Genomic DNA, 17,147 nt, shown 5'->3' on the forward strand with positions numbered 1-17,147 from the left:
CTAAACATATGCTACATGATTTATCAAGGATCTTCAAATTCCACTCCCCAATCACCATATTCTTAGTTTTCAGTAAACATAAGCTCCTATAGTTCAATTGTCCATACCTTTTATGCCAAAGTTCAGATTCATCATCTTTCACTGAAGCTTTATAGCACATTTCCTCTTTAATCACTATGCTGGTCTTGAAGGTTCTGTTCTTTGTAAGAATTGACTGCAGTATAAGCTTCTTCATTGGATTGTACAGCTTCAAGGTATCATTCTCCATTGTTACTGAATAACCTTTCTCTAGGAGTTGACCTACACTCATGAGATTACACTTCATTCCAGGAACATAGAGTACCTTTTCTATCACTGCTTTTTTTCCATCACATCCTTGTATGGTCACATTCCCCATACCTTCTGCTTTCATACTTCTGCAGTCAGCCAATCTCACACTGGTTTTCTTGTTATCATCAAGTTCACTTAGCCATTCCTTCTTACCAGTCATATGATTTGAGCATCCAGTATCAAGATACCAAGTATCTGATATTGCTTCTGATTCTTTATCACTTGTAGTAGCCATTAACATGACTGTATCATCATCTGAGTGTGAATCTTCCTGAGCCACATTTGCTTCTTGCTCTTTGTTCTTTCCCTTTCTATCTTTATTGAACCAACATTCAGAGGCATAATGTCCATATTTATCACAATTAAAGCATTACCTTTCTTTTATCTTTCTTCCCTTGATTCTTAGAAGATTCACCTCCATTCTTTGAAGATTCAGATTTATCACCTTGTTTCTGATGATTCTTTCCTTTTCTCTTCTTCCACAGTTCTTTCTTGGATTCTTCTTGCTTGAATCTTGCAAGGAGTGTCTGTTCCTCATCTTTCTCCTCCTTTCTACCAGTTATCTTCATCTCATGAGCTTCTAATGCTCCTTAAAGTTCTTTAATCTTTACTTCATTCAGATCCTTGGTTTCTTCATAGGTTATTACCATGTGATCAAATTGAGATGGGAGAGTTCTGAGGATCTTCTCCATAACTGATTTATTAGAAAGAGTTTCTCCACAAATCTTCATCTGATTTGTGATTGTTAGAACAGATGAGAATAATCCTCTATCTTTTCTTCACTCTTCATTTGAAGAAACTCATACTGTCTTCTCAAAGACTGTAATTTGATCTTCTTCACCTTATCATCGCCACTGAAATACTTCACAAGAGTATCCCATGCTTCCTCGGAACTATCTGAATCAACAATCTTCTCAAAAACCTTGTTGTCCACACATTGATGAATGTAGAAAAGAGCATTGCAATCTTTCTTCTTGGCTTCTTTGTGTGCGTTTCTCTGAACATCAGTGGGGTTATCTGGAAGTGCTTCAATTCAATTGCTAACAATTTCAAGAACATCTTGAAAACCAAAGATCACTCTCCTCTGCTTTACCCATCTGTCCCAATTCTTCTTTCCATCAAGAACTGGCAAGTGCGCAACAATATTCCCATTGGAATTCATGATTGACCTTCTTCTTGAATCAAACTAAGGCTCAGGATACCAATTGTTGGGGAAAACAGTTTTTGTTAGAGAGTTTGTGTTGATAACTTGGTTAGGAAGAAACAGTTTTATGATTGAAAGAATGGGTTTTAAAGAACTAAGAGAAATATTGAATTGTGTAAAAATTGCATTGTTTATTCATAGAGGGATACAATATATATACACAAAGATGTACCCTATTACTTGTGTATCAAGTAACAAACAAAAGATAACCATCTAGCTAGAATATAGGCAAAACAGTTAGTTACAACAAACATGTTTAAGGTTTGAATTACACTCTAATGCTCACACTATACTTTTTGTTTTCTTTCAAGCTTACACATTATACTTACCGTACCATTTTATACTTATTTTAGTATTACTATTTTGTTAAAATAGCGAAAATAGTCCCTCTTTATTAGAATCAAGCTTTTTGGTTCCTTTATTTTCATATTTGTTGTAATTTTGGTCTCAACCCATGTTTTTTGCCTTAAAAATGGTTTTTTTTTTTTTGCGTCAAAAAATATGTATTTTGATTGCAACAGTTACATTTTGTTTGTTGCTAAAAAAAACAGTTATATTTTGTTTGAGATTGAGGGTAACTTTGGCGCAACTGGTAAAGTTGTTGTCATGTGATTGTAAGGTCACGGGTTCAAGTCCTGAAAACAATCTCTTGTGTAAAAACATGGTAAGACTGCGTACAATACACCAAATGGTGGGATCCCTTCTCGGACCCTGCGTATTCGGGAGCTTCAGTGCACCGGGTTACCTTTTTTTTTATATTTTGTTTGAGATTCAGCATTGAAAAAATAAATCACATTTTTTGGATTAAAAAATCATCACTTTAGGTCCAAAAAAAAAAGGGGGTACACCATAATTGTAACAAATGTAAAAAAACTCATTTATAATGGGATGGAGTGAGTAACTCACAGTATTCACAAGAGGATCGTTTTTCTAGTGACAAACACACTCTGTGTCTTACTTTAATGTCATCATATATATATGAGGCACTAGACATTTTTATTCAAAATGATGAACACTCTTAGTATCACGTCCTCATGTATACCTACTTTCTAAAATCAACGCAGAATGAATAGATTAACATTATCATAAATTAAAAATTAATATATTTTTTGCCATAAAAAAATTCGACACTTTTTCATAATTAAATAAAAACACCGGAGTTTAATTTTTCTAAAAAGATTGGTTATCCTCTTTGGCACACCTTATGCTGAAGGGATAGGCTGTTGGTTGTAATATATCTCATTTTGATTTGTGTAAAAAAAAAATCTAAAAGATTTTTTTTAGGGATTCTAAAAAGAATTATTATTTTTGTTTAATTAGTATTATAAAATTACTTTCTTTCTAATATTTCTAGCAGTATAATTAATTACATATAAACCATATCTTTTAAAAACTTTTCTTCAATACATTAATACCTTAAGTGATAGAACATGCACATACATAATTGAGAGAAAGATTAGAGTGATCTCTACACACTCACACTTAGAGAGGAAACTACAAAGGACTGATAAAACTCTTTATTATTGAATATGAGAGATATGAGTTAATAGATATAATATCCCGCATATTAAAGAAACGATGTTTTATCTGATAACGATAAAATGTGCGCTTTTAAGACTAAGGGCATTTTTGGAATTGCACGCCAAAGTAGTATATAAGGACTTTAAGTCCAAACTCTTTCACAATTTTTTTCTCCTTCTCTCTCTAGGGTTTGAACAAAGACTTTGCTCTTCCTTCTCTCTATAGAAATCGATCTCTCCCTCCTTCTTCTCACCAAATCTTCACTCAAACTTTCTTCTAGCAAGGATTAAGCAAGAGATTAGAGGAACTAAGAGTTTGGCTAGGAATTTTTTTTTTAGGGAAGCTTCACCAACATAGTTTCTCTCATCTAGAGATTTCTTCTCTTAAGTTTTGCTGTCAAGGTCTAGGGGTTTTAAGCTTATCTTCAGCTTGTATAAGGTGAATTCTTAGATAGATTTCATCCATGGGTTATGTGTGTTGGCTCTTGTAAGAAATATGAAATTTGTTACCCCTTTTCATGCCATGCTTGCTTAACTTGTTTATACTTGCTAAGTTCATGTTTTACAGGTCTCCTATGACCCTTAGAGTCATATTACACTTGGAGATACTCGGTTTTGAGGTTTTTGGGTCAAAAATACCATTTTTGAAGGTGCTGGACTGTCATAACCCGCCACAGGGAGCAATTACTCGCCATGGCGAGCTAGGCCACAGAACAGGGGGTCCTGCTCGCCCTCAACTCGCCACAGCGAGCAGCAACTCGCCACAGCGAGCAAGCTTACTCGACTAGGCGAGTGTACAGTGCAACAGCGCACTGTTTGCTCGCTTCAGGCCCCCCTGTCGTCCTTCTAGCCGGTTTTTCTTCGTGCAGTCTTTTTACATTATTAAACCCCTCAAATCAAGACTCCAAGGCATAGCCTTTTAAATGATTTTTCTTGAAAGTGAAGCAAGTATTTAACTAATCGAGTAATGCATGGTATGCGAGAGAAATGTTAGGTTTTCGATCGGGTAGCGAACTATTCATTAAGTAAGGGAATAAAACTAGAAACTCCATATATATTATCGAGAATTAGAACGATAAGCATGAATATATGTATGTTAAGGCGTGAGATGATTAGTTTAATCTTTTCACTAAGAATGAATATGTAAACGTAGGTTGCGTGTCTCTTGCGATCCACGCTAGGTTGGGATCTCAAGGGATTTTCCGTTAGGGAAACGGGACAAGCTTCGCAAGGGGGGCCCGCACGTTGCTGAGGGAGCCCGATATTTTCCTTAGATAGGTTTTATCGGTTATGTATGGGATTGTTTTCGAACTACTCCACCCGGAACTTTTCGTAAAATGAATCTAGATAATGTTGTTGTTCAACGCTAACTCCTAACATATCGAATGTATACGAATATATGAACATGATCAGAGTATGTTGTTAGGCATGTATGTTAAACTATAAGCACGATATATGTTATGCCGGCAATGATCTAGGTATCCCCGATCGTCCGGTTAGGATCGTGTCATGAATGTGTATGTTTCGGCTTTGATGCGTCTATCGTATCTTGGTAATGCGGTCTTAGGTTCCCTTGACCGCCATGACACATAATACATAGGCAAGACCTTGTTGAACTATACGAACCTATGACGGCTTTAGCATGCACACCGTCTAGGTAAACATGACCACACACGTATAATCAACCGTCAGGTTGTATTGTAGACACGTGGTGACCGTAGGTTTCCCCAAGGTTACCAATAGCCTAGGGTTAGATAGAACTCACTGAGGTTTTATGTCTCATCCCTTTCCTTATTTGTTCAGGTTCACAGGTTTCCCGTGGCAAGGGTAAGGAGAAAGTTACGGATTGATCGTGCTATCTTGGATCCAGTTTTATGTCTCATAGCTTGATATTATGTTATATTATAAGTTTGTGTGTAATGAACCTATGTTGTACATGTTTCATTAGACGGGCTATGTATAAATTTGTAACATATGACTCAAGTTTGTCTTTGTATTTGAACTCCCGGCTTATGTCGTTCCGTATTGTATAATTAATGTATCCAATATCAGTTTATAACGCTCCTGTTGAAAATTCTAGACACTTTTAATCCGCGAAAGGCCAATGTAGTAGCGGATGCTTTGAGTCGAAAAGCTTTAGCTCAAGCTGAAGTTATGATGCATACATGCAAGATGTACGAGAAAGTCCGAGATCTTAATCTCGAAGCTACTGAAGTTGAGGATGGTATTTGGCTGCACAAATTGGAAGTTTCATGCGATTTACGGCCAAGGATTGTGCAGGCTCAGGATGCAGACGATGAATTACAGAAAAGAATTGGTCATCTAGAATTTTCTATGGCTTCGGATGGAGCAATTTTGTTTGAAGGAAGATTATGTGTACCAAATGATCCGGAGCTTAGGAAATTGATCTTAGAAGAAGCCCATAAGAGCAGTTTTTCAATTCACCCTGGTGCCACCAAGATGTATCAAGACTTAAAAAGAGAGCATTTGTGGCCTGGCATGAAAACGGATATTGCGGAGTTTGTAGCAAGGTGCATTGTGTGTCAACAAGTTATGATTGAACATCAGAGGCCAGCAGGTTTACTTCAGCCTTTAGAGATCCCGCAATGGAAGTGGGAGCAAATATCTATGGACTTTGTGGAAGGTTTACCCCGTACTCAAAAGGGACATGACTCGATTTGGGTGATCGTGGATAGATTAACTAAGTCAGTTCATTTCTTACCGGTAAAATCTACCTACAAGACTTCACAGTATGCAGAGTTGTTCATTTCAGAAATTGTCAAGCTTCATGGTGTTCCAGTGAGCATAGTATCGGACAGGGATCCAATCTTTACTTCACACTTTTGGAAGGCTTTTCAAAGAGCTTTAGGGACACATTTGAAGATGAGCACGTCTTACCATCCACAAACTGATGGCCAGTCAGAAAGAACTATTCAAACTTTAGAAGATATGTTGCGTGCTTATGTTTTGGAAGACGGTGGAAATTGGAATAATCATTTACCTTTGATAGAATTTTCCTACAACAATAGTTATCACTCAAGTATAGGGATGGCACCTTATGAGGCGTTATATGGTAGGAAGTGTAGAACTCCTTTATGTTGGGCTGAGGTTGGAGACAAGAGTAACATTGGACCGGAAATCATTCAAGAAATAACTCTGAAGATTAAATCAATTCAGGAGAAGATGAGAACAACTCAGAGTAGTCAGAAGAGTTATGCCGATAGGAGGCGGAGACCTTTAGAATTTGAAGAAGGTGACCATGTTTTCCTAAGAATTACGCCTATATTGGGTTTGAGAGGCGTCTTTTGAACCAAGAAATTTTGTCCCAGGTATATAGGGTCATTCTAGATACTTAAGCGTGTCGGTCCAGTGGCTTACCAGTTGGCTTTACCTCCAACCATGTCAGGGTTACATGACGTATTCCATGTGTCTCAGTTAATGAAGTATATTCCGGATCCTTTCCAGCCTGTTGAATTAGACTCCATCGAGTTGCAGTCGGACTTGACATTCTAGCCGGAACCAAAGAGAATAGTAGACCGTGATTCCCATAGTGAAGGTTGTATGGAAAGGTTCACCAGATGGTGAAGCTACGTGGGAACTTGAGTCGGAGATGATGAACCAGTATCCGCATTTGTTTTCAGGTATAATCTAAATTTTGAGCACGAAATTTTTTTAAGGGGGGTAGGATGCAATATCCCGCATATTAAAGATACGATATTTTATCTGAAAACGATAAAATGTGCGCGTTTAAGACTAAGGGCATTTTTGGAATTTCACGCCAAAGTAGTATATAAGGACTTTAAGTCCAAACTCTTTCACAATTTTTTTCTCCTTCTCTCTCTAGGGTTTGAACAAAGACTTTGCTCTTCCTTATCTCTAGAGAAATCGATCTCTCCCTCCTTATTCTCACCAAATATTCACTCAAACTTTCTTCTAGCAAGGATTAAGCAAGAGATTAGAGGAACTAAGAGTTTGGCTAGGAATTTTTTTTTTTTTTTAGGGAAGCTTCACCAACATAGTTTCTCTCATCTAGAGATTTCTTCTCTTAAGTTTTGCTGTCAAGGTCTAGGGGTTTTAAGCTTATCTTCAGCTTGTATAAGGTGAGTTCTTAGATAGATTTCATCCATGGGTTATATGTGTTGGCTCTTGTAAGAAATATGAAACTTTTAGGGTTTTTACATAGAAATCTGTTACCCCTTTTCATGCCATGCTTGCTTAACTTGTTTATACTTGCTAAGTTCATGTTTTACAGGTCTCCTATGACCCTTAGAGTCATATTACACTTGGAGATACTTGGTTTTGAGGTTTTTGGGTGAAAAATACCATTTTTGAAGGTGTTGGACTGTCATAACTCGCCACAGCGAGCAATTACTCGCCATGGAGAGCTATGCCACAGAACAGGGGTCCTACTCGCCCTCAACTCGCCACAGCGAGCAGCAACTCGCCACAGCGAGCAAGCTTACTCGCCTAGGCAAGTGTACAGTGCAACAACGCACTGTTTGCTCGCTTCAGGCCCCCCTGTCGTCCTTCGGGCTGGTTTTTCTTCGTGCAGTCTTTTTACATTATTAAACCCCTCAAATCAAGACTCCAAGGCATAGGCTTTTAAATGATTTTTCTTGAAAGTGAAGTATTTAACTAATCGAGTAATGCATGGTATGCGAGAGAAACGCTAGATATTCGATCGGGTATCGAACTATTCATTAAGTAAGGGAATAAAACTAGAACCTCGATATAGATTATCGAGAATTAGAACCATAAGCATGAATATATGTATGTTAAGGCGTGAGACGATTAGTTTAATATTTTCACTAAGATAGGTTTTATCGGTTATGTATGGGATTGTTTTCGGACTACTCCACCCGGAACTTTCCGTAAAATGAATCTAGATAATGTTGTTGTTCAACGCTAACTCCTAACATATCGAATGTATACGAATATATGAACATGATCAGAGTATGTTGTTAGGTATGTATGTTAAACTATAAGCAAGATATATGTTATACCGGCAATGATCTAGGTATCCCCGATCGTCCGGTTAGGATCGTGTCATGAATGTGTATGTTTCGGCTTTGATGTGTCTATCGTATCTTGGTAATGCGGTCTTAGGTTCCCTTGACCGCCATGACACATAATACATAGGCAAGACCTTGTTGAACTATACGAACCTATGACGGCTTTAGCATGCACACCGTCTAGGTAAACATGACCACACACGTATAATCAACCGTCAGGTTGTATTGTAGACACGTGGTGACCGTAGGTTTCCCCAAGGTTACCAATAGCCTAGGGTTAGATAGAACTCACTGAGGTTTTATGTCTCATCCCTTTCCTTATTTGTTCAGGTTCACAGGTTTCCCATGGTAAGGGTAAGGAGAAAGCTACGGATTGATCGTGCTATCTTGGATCTAGTTTTATGTCTCATAGCTTGATATTATGTTATATTATAAGCTTGTGTGTAATGAACCTATGTTGTACATGTTTCATTAGACGGGCTATGTATAAATTTGTAACATATGACTCAAGTTTGTCTTTGTATTTGAATTCGCGACTTATGTCGTTCCGTATTGTATAATTAATGTATCCAATATCAGTTTATAACGCTCCTGTTGAAAATTCTAGACACTTTTAATTTGGGCGTTACATTAGAGATGTGTGATATGTGATATTAGAGATATATCAACTGAATACAAACAGATGCTTATAGGCTAAGTTGAGTAACTTGCACTACAAGCCTCTAACAAACTAACTAACTAACTAGTTAGTTATTAAGTAACTAACTAACCAACAAACATATTTGGATTTATCCATAACTACCTAACATTAGAATATGAATTATACTTCAACATTAAGAATTATGTTCCGCACTTTTAAAGGTAGTCTTGGTCTTGCATGGCGGTATTCGAATGGCGGTTTTTCTCTTTGCATTGGTTCTTCTTTTTCTATTCAAGCCAAGCTTATTAGTGCTATGATGTCCACTGAAGTTGATTATTGTAGAGGTTTGCAGAGTTTCTGACTGGAAAGTGACTATCAATTGGTTGTTTGTTTCATATTTTAAGTCTCCTCACATTGTTCTTTGACATTTGAGAAATCTTTGACTTCATTGTTTAAATATTATTAAGGATTTATCTTTTATTGTCTCTCGTATCTATTGAAAAAGAAATCATCGTGCGGATAAACTTCTTAAATATGCTTTTCGGGTGCAAGGATTTACTTTGATGGAATGACATTCATTGTTTTATTAGAGACGGAGTTTTTGTAATAGATTTAGTGTTCGTAACATTTTTGTTTTGCCTGCCCTCATTGTTGTTAGGCTTACTAATTGCTCTTTTTATCTGTCTCCGGAGCTTAACTCAGTTGGTAGGATAATGTATAATATATGTAAGGTCCAGGTTCGAACCCCAGACACCACCAAAAGAAAAAAATTGCTTTTTTTGTCTTATTGCACTCCACTCTTTTTTTCTTCAACATAATTTGATCCACTAGATTTTTATGCTAAAGTTTTTAATGAAGCAATTTGATGTGAACTTGTATGTTTATTTCTTGATTTTTGGTCTTGTCCCTCCAAGATGTATTTTTACATTTCTTACTTCTATTTTAACATATTTATTAGGATGATATAAATGTTACATGTAGCATTTTAAATGTTTATTTTCTTAACAGGTGTGTTAGCCCTTAGTGCATATGTTAACAAGATTTTTTTTTAATGGTAACATAGTTGAGATGTCTTTGCTATCATGTGATATTTTTGCCTTGAGAAAAAGAATAAAGATAGGTTGACATCTTTAATGTGTACACCCATTTATACCACTCTAGAAAATTTCAGTTAACCAAATATATGATCTGTGTGACCATATTTTTTCAGTTGCGTGACCACATTTAGAAGCTGAAAAATGTGGTCACCAGTGGCGGATCTTGCCCAAAATATTGGGGGGAGCGGCAAATATTAACTAAATATTATAATTGAAATTCATAAAAGTCATATACAATTTCATCCAAAATATGAATCTGAATTAGCCTAATTTACCTGAATTTAAAATTTCACGTTTCGGTCTTTCAAAGTCTTGAATTCGTCAATAATTGAATCAGAACTAAATTGTATCACTCCTGCAAAATGCACAATTCACACATCAATAAAAATGTTTAGTTGAATGATAAAAAATTTGAGCATTTATTTGCCTTTATTTTCATGAGTAAGCCTAAGAACTATTCCAATATTTTCATGAGTAAGCCTAAGAACTATTCCAAAATCAGTTTGCACAATTAACAAGATCAGTTTGCATATAACAATTAACAAGATCAGTTTGCAATTCCCCCAATTTTTTATTTTTAGGGTTCAATTTTCCACAATTTTAAGCAAGCAATGCAAATAATAACTTATACCAACATTGAATTGAATCAATTGAATATGAGAATAACACATTGTAAAGAGGAAACAAACCTGAAGTGTGAAGAATGAAGGGATTCCTTTCACTGTTCAAGCAGCGAGAGAGACTCTGAGACATGTTGAATCGCGGTTGAACAATGATCGTGGTTGAATCGCGGTTGAGAGAGAGAGAGAGAGAGAGAGAGAGAGACATGTTGTCATGTTGATTGTTGTGTTATGAGTGCAGTTTCTTTCGGAAATCGCGGTTGAATCGCAGGAGGGAGATTGGTTCACGAAGAGAGACTGAGTGTTGGCTTAGGAGGTGTGAGAGTGGGGGGTGCCAGGCTGAAAATATCAAACAATATGAGGGGTGCTTTGGTCTTTTCCTATGTAAAAAAATATTTTTTTTTAAAGTGGGGGGAGCCATGGCTCCCATGGGCTCCTATGGAGTACCGCCACTGGTGGTCACCCAACTAAAATGCGGGTGATCACTATTTTTCCACTAAGTTAACCAAATAAATTTTGGAAAAATAGTGGTCAGGCAACTAAAAAAATGTGGTCACACAGCCCATATATTTGATTAACTTAAATTTTTTAAAGTGGTACAAGGGAGTGTACACATTAAGGGTGTCAATCTATCATTTCTGTAAAAGAAAATCCAAGCAAATCCTAATCTCAACATTTTCTTTCATAATAACATCTATGCCGAGTTAGTTAAAGTGATGTTCACAGTGTCACTGTGGGTCATATTATTTACGGCACAAATTGCTACAAGCGAGCTTTATTTATTTGTCCTAACTGCTTATAGCTTGTCCTAATTCAAATTGCTAGCGATTCTCATTGAATATAGGAATATCAAATATATCATCCGGTCACAAATATAAACAAAAATTCATATTTTAGATTCATTCAATAAATGATATATGTTGTCTACAATAAAGGCTACATACATCATTTAATAAATGAATCTAAAACATGAATTTTTGCTTATATTTGTGACCGAAAGGTGTATATATATATATATATATATATATATGACATAAAATAACTGACATTTTGCATGACATATATAACATGACCACAATAAAGGATTGGAACCAAGTTTAAGGACCACTGACGGCATAGTGATTGATCAAAGTACACAATCCCTGTTACAGCAACCATTTTGTTTTTGTGTTTGTTTTTTGTTTTCAAGTGAACAAACCATTTTGTTAAGCGTAATAAATAATCCTTATTAAAGGTTTAATTATGGCATGGTGACGTTATTATCGTACTGTAATAAAACACACGACCTAACATGCTCAACACTTGACTTTTCAACCATATACTAATACTAGTCCAACTAGTGCATATGAAACATATGGGCTCACCATTAAATTAAAACCTTAATAATTTTAAGATTTTTCTATCATGTGCAAATTTGCACATGTTAAGAAGTTTAAAATAGTAACTTTGCATTAGAACTTGTACATTTTGTATTAAATATATAATTTTTTAATAAATAATTTTTGTTTTTCAATAAATCTTGCTACTTTTAGTTGTTTTAACATGTGCAATAATGCAGTTTTATTAGAAGAAAAAAAACCTTAATAATATTTGGATTCTGTGTCAGATGGTTGGAGAAAAACTATTCATGCGTTGCAAATTTCCCATATCGAATTTATTTGCTTCTCCTGCTTTGCATTGTATGATATTCTTTTTTTTATTGGTCACATGGCATGTAAGAAATGATATGATAGTGAACATATAACCAAGCAGAGAAAAAAAATATTTGATTAATATCTTTTACAGTTTTAAAGGATAGTACATTTTAATCTAAACATAAAAAATATTGAAATAAAAAACGAATAATTAGCTTAGTGTTTTTTTGTTTGTTTGTTTTGTTTGTTTGAGGAACTAGCTCAGTCTCTCGGTGCTAGGTCTCGAACCGAGTTCCTCAAGGTTGAAGAGTGTTTCTCTCAACCAAGTGACTTCTCGTGAGACAGGCGAATTAGCTTAATCTGTTAAGAGTATGAGATTAATATATATTTAATATATATATATATATATATATATATATATATATATATACACACATACATATATATGGGAAATGTTAACTTGTGCCCTTGAGACATACAGTTAAGAAACCAAATATAGAAGATTTTTCTTGGAACTTGTGTATTCAATATCTTAAAAGTTGCAAAAGTTATACTTTCAATATAAAATTTATTTTTAATTTCCATATTAAGCTTCTTAACTTGTGCCCTAAGGGCACAAGTTAACATGACCCTATATATATATATATGAGAGGGGATGTTTTGACTCCAAGAGTAAGTGTGTTAACTTACTCTAAATCCTAACCTTTAATTCTAATATTCATTAATGGCTAAGATTAATTGATTTGGTAGGCTTTAATTGCATATGCTCTATTGGAGTCAACACACATCACCACAAAAAAACAAAGCAATTAATATCTTTTAATTGATTGATATATTTTGTTATTCTTCTTGTTTTTTTTTTCCTCACGCTAAAAAAGGGTTATCAGCAAAACATAAAAACTCTTTCATGGAAAATCATAATAATATTGAAAATGTCCTTTTAAAATAAAAATTTCAAGATGTCCTTTGCTTGTAATATTTACCAGTATATGTGTGCACAATATCCCCAAATATTCAAACAGTTGACATCCACATTTAGCAATTCTTGTGTCTAAATTTATATAAATAAACAATATACACATCTCGAGCATCATATTCAATAGACACTTGATAAACATAGCTAGCTCCTTCTCTTTGAATCTTCTTTTTTCTATATTTATTGATCTGCGCAAGCTCATCTTGAAATTTACTATTTTGAATATTATTATGATTTTCCATGAAAGAGTTTTTATTTTTTGTTGTTAACCCTTTTTCAATTTCTTTTAGCGTGAGGAAAAAAAAGAATTATTGATCTGCGCAAGCTCATCTTGAAATTTACTATTTTGAATATTATTATGATTTTCCATGAAAGAGTTTTTATTTTTTGTTGTTAACCCTTTTTCAATTTCTTTTAGCGTGAGGAAAAAAAAGAAGAAAGAAGAATAACAAAATATATCAATCAATTAAAAGATATTAATTGCTTTGTTTTTTTTGTGGTGATGTGTGTTGACTCCAATAGAGCATGCAATTAAAGCCTACCAAATTAATTAATCTTAGCCATTAATGAATATTAGAATTAAAGGTTAGGATTTAGAGTAAGTTAACACACTTACTCTTGGAGTCAAAATATCCCCCCTCTATATATATATATATATATTTTGTTAGAAGTCACCCATGAAGGTGTCTTTTAGCAATCTACACCTCAAGGTGTGATTTCCACTTTTTAGTTATAACTTTGCTAAAAGACACTTTTATAAAAATTAGTTGGTGTCTTTTAGCAAATGCTCATAGAATAACTTGCTAAAACACACCTTCATAAAATGTGTCTTCTAACAAAACCCTATATATATATATATATATATATATATAGTGTCACAATAATTTAAATTGTTCAACGACTAAAATGAACCCAAAAAACTTTGGCAACTATTTTTTTTACGTTTGGAACTAATTTGGTAACTTATTAGTCTCCGTGAGCTTAATTTTAATTCAGTTGACAGGGATATTTCATTATATATGTGGAGGTTAGGTTCCAATCCCAGACACCACACTTACTTACATTTAAAAGATAAACTTATAACCATTAAACTACTTAAAAAAATGGTAGTTTATAACTTGAAAAAATTGTATTAAATTCAATTTAAAAACCCTAAATTGTTGATAACATTATTTATGTTAAGGATACTAGACCATCGTCCCGTGCGTCGCACGGGTCATATTAACTTTAATATATAGGAATAAAGTATATCATACAAAAAGTTGATGTTAAATAAAAAGTACAATACCATTGCAATACATAGACTCGTGCTCTACCCAAACTTTTCATTAGGCTTCTCTAAAAATTTGAGCAACTAACTTATTCAGTCTTTCATCGAAACAAACTAAGAAAAAATATTATGTTTGGAAAAATAGTATTTAAAAGAAGAATAAAAAGTCATATAAAGAAAAACAATCAAAAGAAAAAGTCACCTAAATCACGTAAAAAAAAACAGAGAGAAAGAATCAATTGAAAGCAAAACCGATCATCAAAATTGGAGTCATAGTCTTCTATCTTCGTTTTGTATAAATACCGGAGGTTAAAAAAAAAATCTTTTGAACCTTCTAATGTTAAATAAAAAGTACAATACCATTGTAATACATAGACTTGTGCTCTACCCAAACTTTTCATTAGGCTTCTCTAAAAATTTTAGCAACTAACTTATTCAGTCTTTCATCGAAACAAACTAAGAAAAAATATTATGTTTGGAAAAATAGTATTTAAAAGAAGAATAAAAAGTCATATAAAGAAAAACAATCAAAAGAAAAAGTCACCTAAATCACGTAAAAAATACAGAGAGAAAGAATCAATTGAAAGCAAAACAGATCATCAAAATTGGAGTCATAGTCTTCTATCTTCGTTTTGTATAAATACCGGAGGTTAAAAAAAAAAATCTTTTGAACCTTCTAATGTGAATTTGCCCCAATTTTAAATATTTTTTTAACCTCGCACATGTACCTCTTATGAAGTCAATTTTCATATACCAAAAAAAAGCATCAAAATGTTAAGAAACCTTCCAATTATATTAGAAAATAGAGAAGGTGTGAACTATTGCCATTGCACCACTATCTGTCTCTAAGCTTAAGTTGTAGAATATGAGTATGAGTATGAATAAAAAAAAGAATAATTTGTTCCTCCTCGAGGTCTCAGGTTCGATTCTCTCCGGTGTCAATTTGGGTGGGCTAATTTAGCTTCTTCAAAAAAAAAAAAGGAATAATCATTGTTCAAATTGGATAGCCTGCATATTTCCATAATAAGCACCAGGTAAGAAAAATAGAAAATCGAGCAAATGGTTGTCGGTATGACACAATGCTATAATTAAACATGTGACAACAAAGTAGCTTCTGCGTTGTTAAAATTAATTTCAGACAGATGAAGTGAGTTATACAATTACTTTGCCAAATTTCAAAACTTGCATTACTTTGTAGGTGCATAAAAAATTTGTATAAGTTTTTGTGTGGTTAAATGTAGAGTGACAATCCTATAAATGTGACTAAGATATAACCTAAAAACAACAGTTCAAAAATAAGAAAAATGCGGAAAAACAACCTAAAACCACCTATGAAAACTATACGTTAGAACAGAGATTAATTATTCTAATAATCTTGACTTTGATAGAAATGTCTAATCTTTTTCAAAATTTTCAAGAGTTGCAACACAAATAAGATCGGTGCTTCTCGTAGCAGCAAACTCCACTAAAAACAAAGAAACAAAAGACAGCTACACAGTCCAAGAGACTTAACGTATCATACATCTTACCAAACAACACGATGCTATCCTTACATTTAAAAGCAAAACCCTTCCATCTTAGTTCATACGAATTGTGTAGATACATACAATCAAGGATGGTTGATCATATGAATTTATCATCCTTTCTTAAATTCTTGGTCCTAACAAAATGACACCATCGTCTACCGAACCGCTTCACATTAATATCTCTTTTTGCAGAGTACATCCTAACAATACATCTCCAGTGTTTCTTGATCCTAGAGGTACATCCAGTCTTGGTTAGAGAATTGCACAGAGAAATGGTACACAACCTTAACCTTTGCTCACATCTTTGCTTCATATATTGCATGAAGAAAGTGTGGTTAGAGCAGCCTCGCCACTGTTAATCTTTTGTTTGCCTGCAAAATTGTTTCACGACTCTTCTTTACAAACTTTGTTTCTGCAAATCACAGCAAAAACAAAGAATAAACAGCACTAATTAATGGTTATTTGAAACAGTTATGATATTGGTTTTGAATTTGAAAAAACCATTAAATGATGTGTCTTTAGCTTGCATAACACACTTTTAAGGATTGCTTAAGACATTAAGTGAGGTAGTTGGCAACTCAATTAAGGCTTATGAAAGGACATTTACATTTTGGAGTGAAATTTGAATTTGAAAAAAAGCATTAAATGATGTTGTTGTAAAAGTGACTCAAAATTGGAGAAATTGAAGTTTGCTGAAGCTGTCAAATCGGAGCCCGATTTGGAGAAATTGGAGTCCAATTTCTGAGAGCAGAATTTGCAATTTCATTCGTAAAAAATCGGAGCCCGATTTGGAGAAATCGAAGTCCGATTTTGCGCAGATTCAGAAAAAATAAATCGTATTTTTGGTCCTGATTTTGTTCCAATTTATGAGAGATTCTTTTACTATAAATATAGGCTTTGTATCAGAGTAAACCTGGAGATAGAGGGGGCTGAAACAAGGGTTTAGAATGACAACAACAAAACTAGGGTTTGTATAGAGTTTGTCTCTTTGGAACAAACACTAGGGTTTGAGGGTTGATTCACCTTGGGAAACACTATTAGGATTGAGTCTCTTGGTTACGGGAAGAGGCTAGGTTTTGGGTAGAATTAGGCGGGAGACTTATTCTTGTAACCCATTGATATCTCTTTGTAACGTTACTCATCATATAGTGGAACGGAGGGCTGCTCTCTCCCCCAGACTAGATCAATTTGGACCGAACTGGGTCAACAAATTCTTGTGTTCTCTCTTCCTTTTCTCTCGCTGTTGTTTTCTACTTTTGGCTTGTGATTATAACTGTTCCATACACTTTGATTTTGGTTGCTTAATTATCCCTTGCTC

General features: G+C 34.4%; 1 protein-coding gene and 1 long non-coding RNA gene across 2 annotated transcripts; both read right to left on the reverse strand.

The window, feature by feature from the left end:
- Positions 1 to 920: 920 nt before the first annotated feature.
- Positions 921 to 1,492, reverse strand: LOC146948623 (uncharacterized). The gene is made up of 3 exons (XM_085748410.1): positions 1,376 to 1,492; positions 1,172 to 1,327; positions 921 to 1,061 (listed from the first exon to the last, which is right to left on the reverse strand). The coding sequence occupies exons 1-3, from the start codon at positions 1,490 to 1,492 to the stop codon at positions 921 to 923; spliced, it is 414 nt and encodes a 137-aa protein (XP_085604536.1).
- An 8,505-nt stretch (positions 1,493 to 9,997) lies between these two features.
- LOC146948624 (uncharacterized) lies at positions 9,998 to 10,796 on the reverse strand. The gene is made up of 2 exons (XR_015025345.1): positions 10,493 to 10,796; positions 9,998 to 10,158 (listed from the first exon to the last, which is right to left on the reverse strand). It is a non-coding gene; the product is annotated as an uncharacterized LOC146948624 (long non-coding RNA).
- Between the last annotated feature and the right edge of the window lie 6,351 nt (positions 10,797 to 17,147).

Source organism: Medicago sativa, chromosome 2 (assembly GCF_051527215.1).
Source record: "Medicago sativa cultivar Bolivia chromosome 2, Bolivia_mono, whole genome shotgun sequence".
In the NCBI taxonomy this organism is placed as follows: Eukaryota; Viridiplantae; Streptophyta; class Magnoliopsida; order Fabales; family Fabaceae; genus Medicago; species Medicago sativa.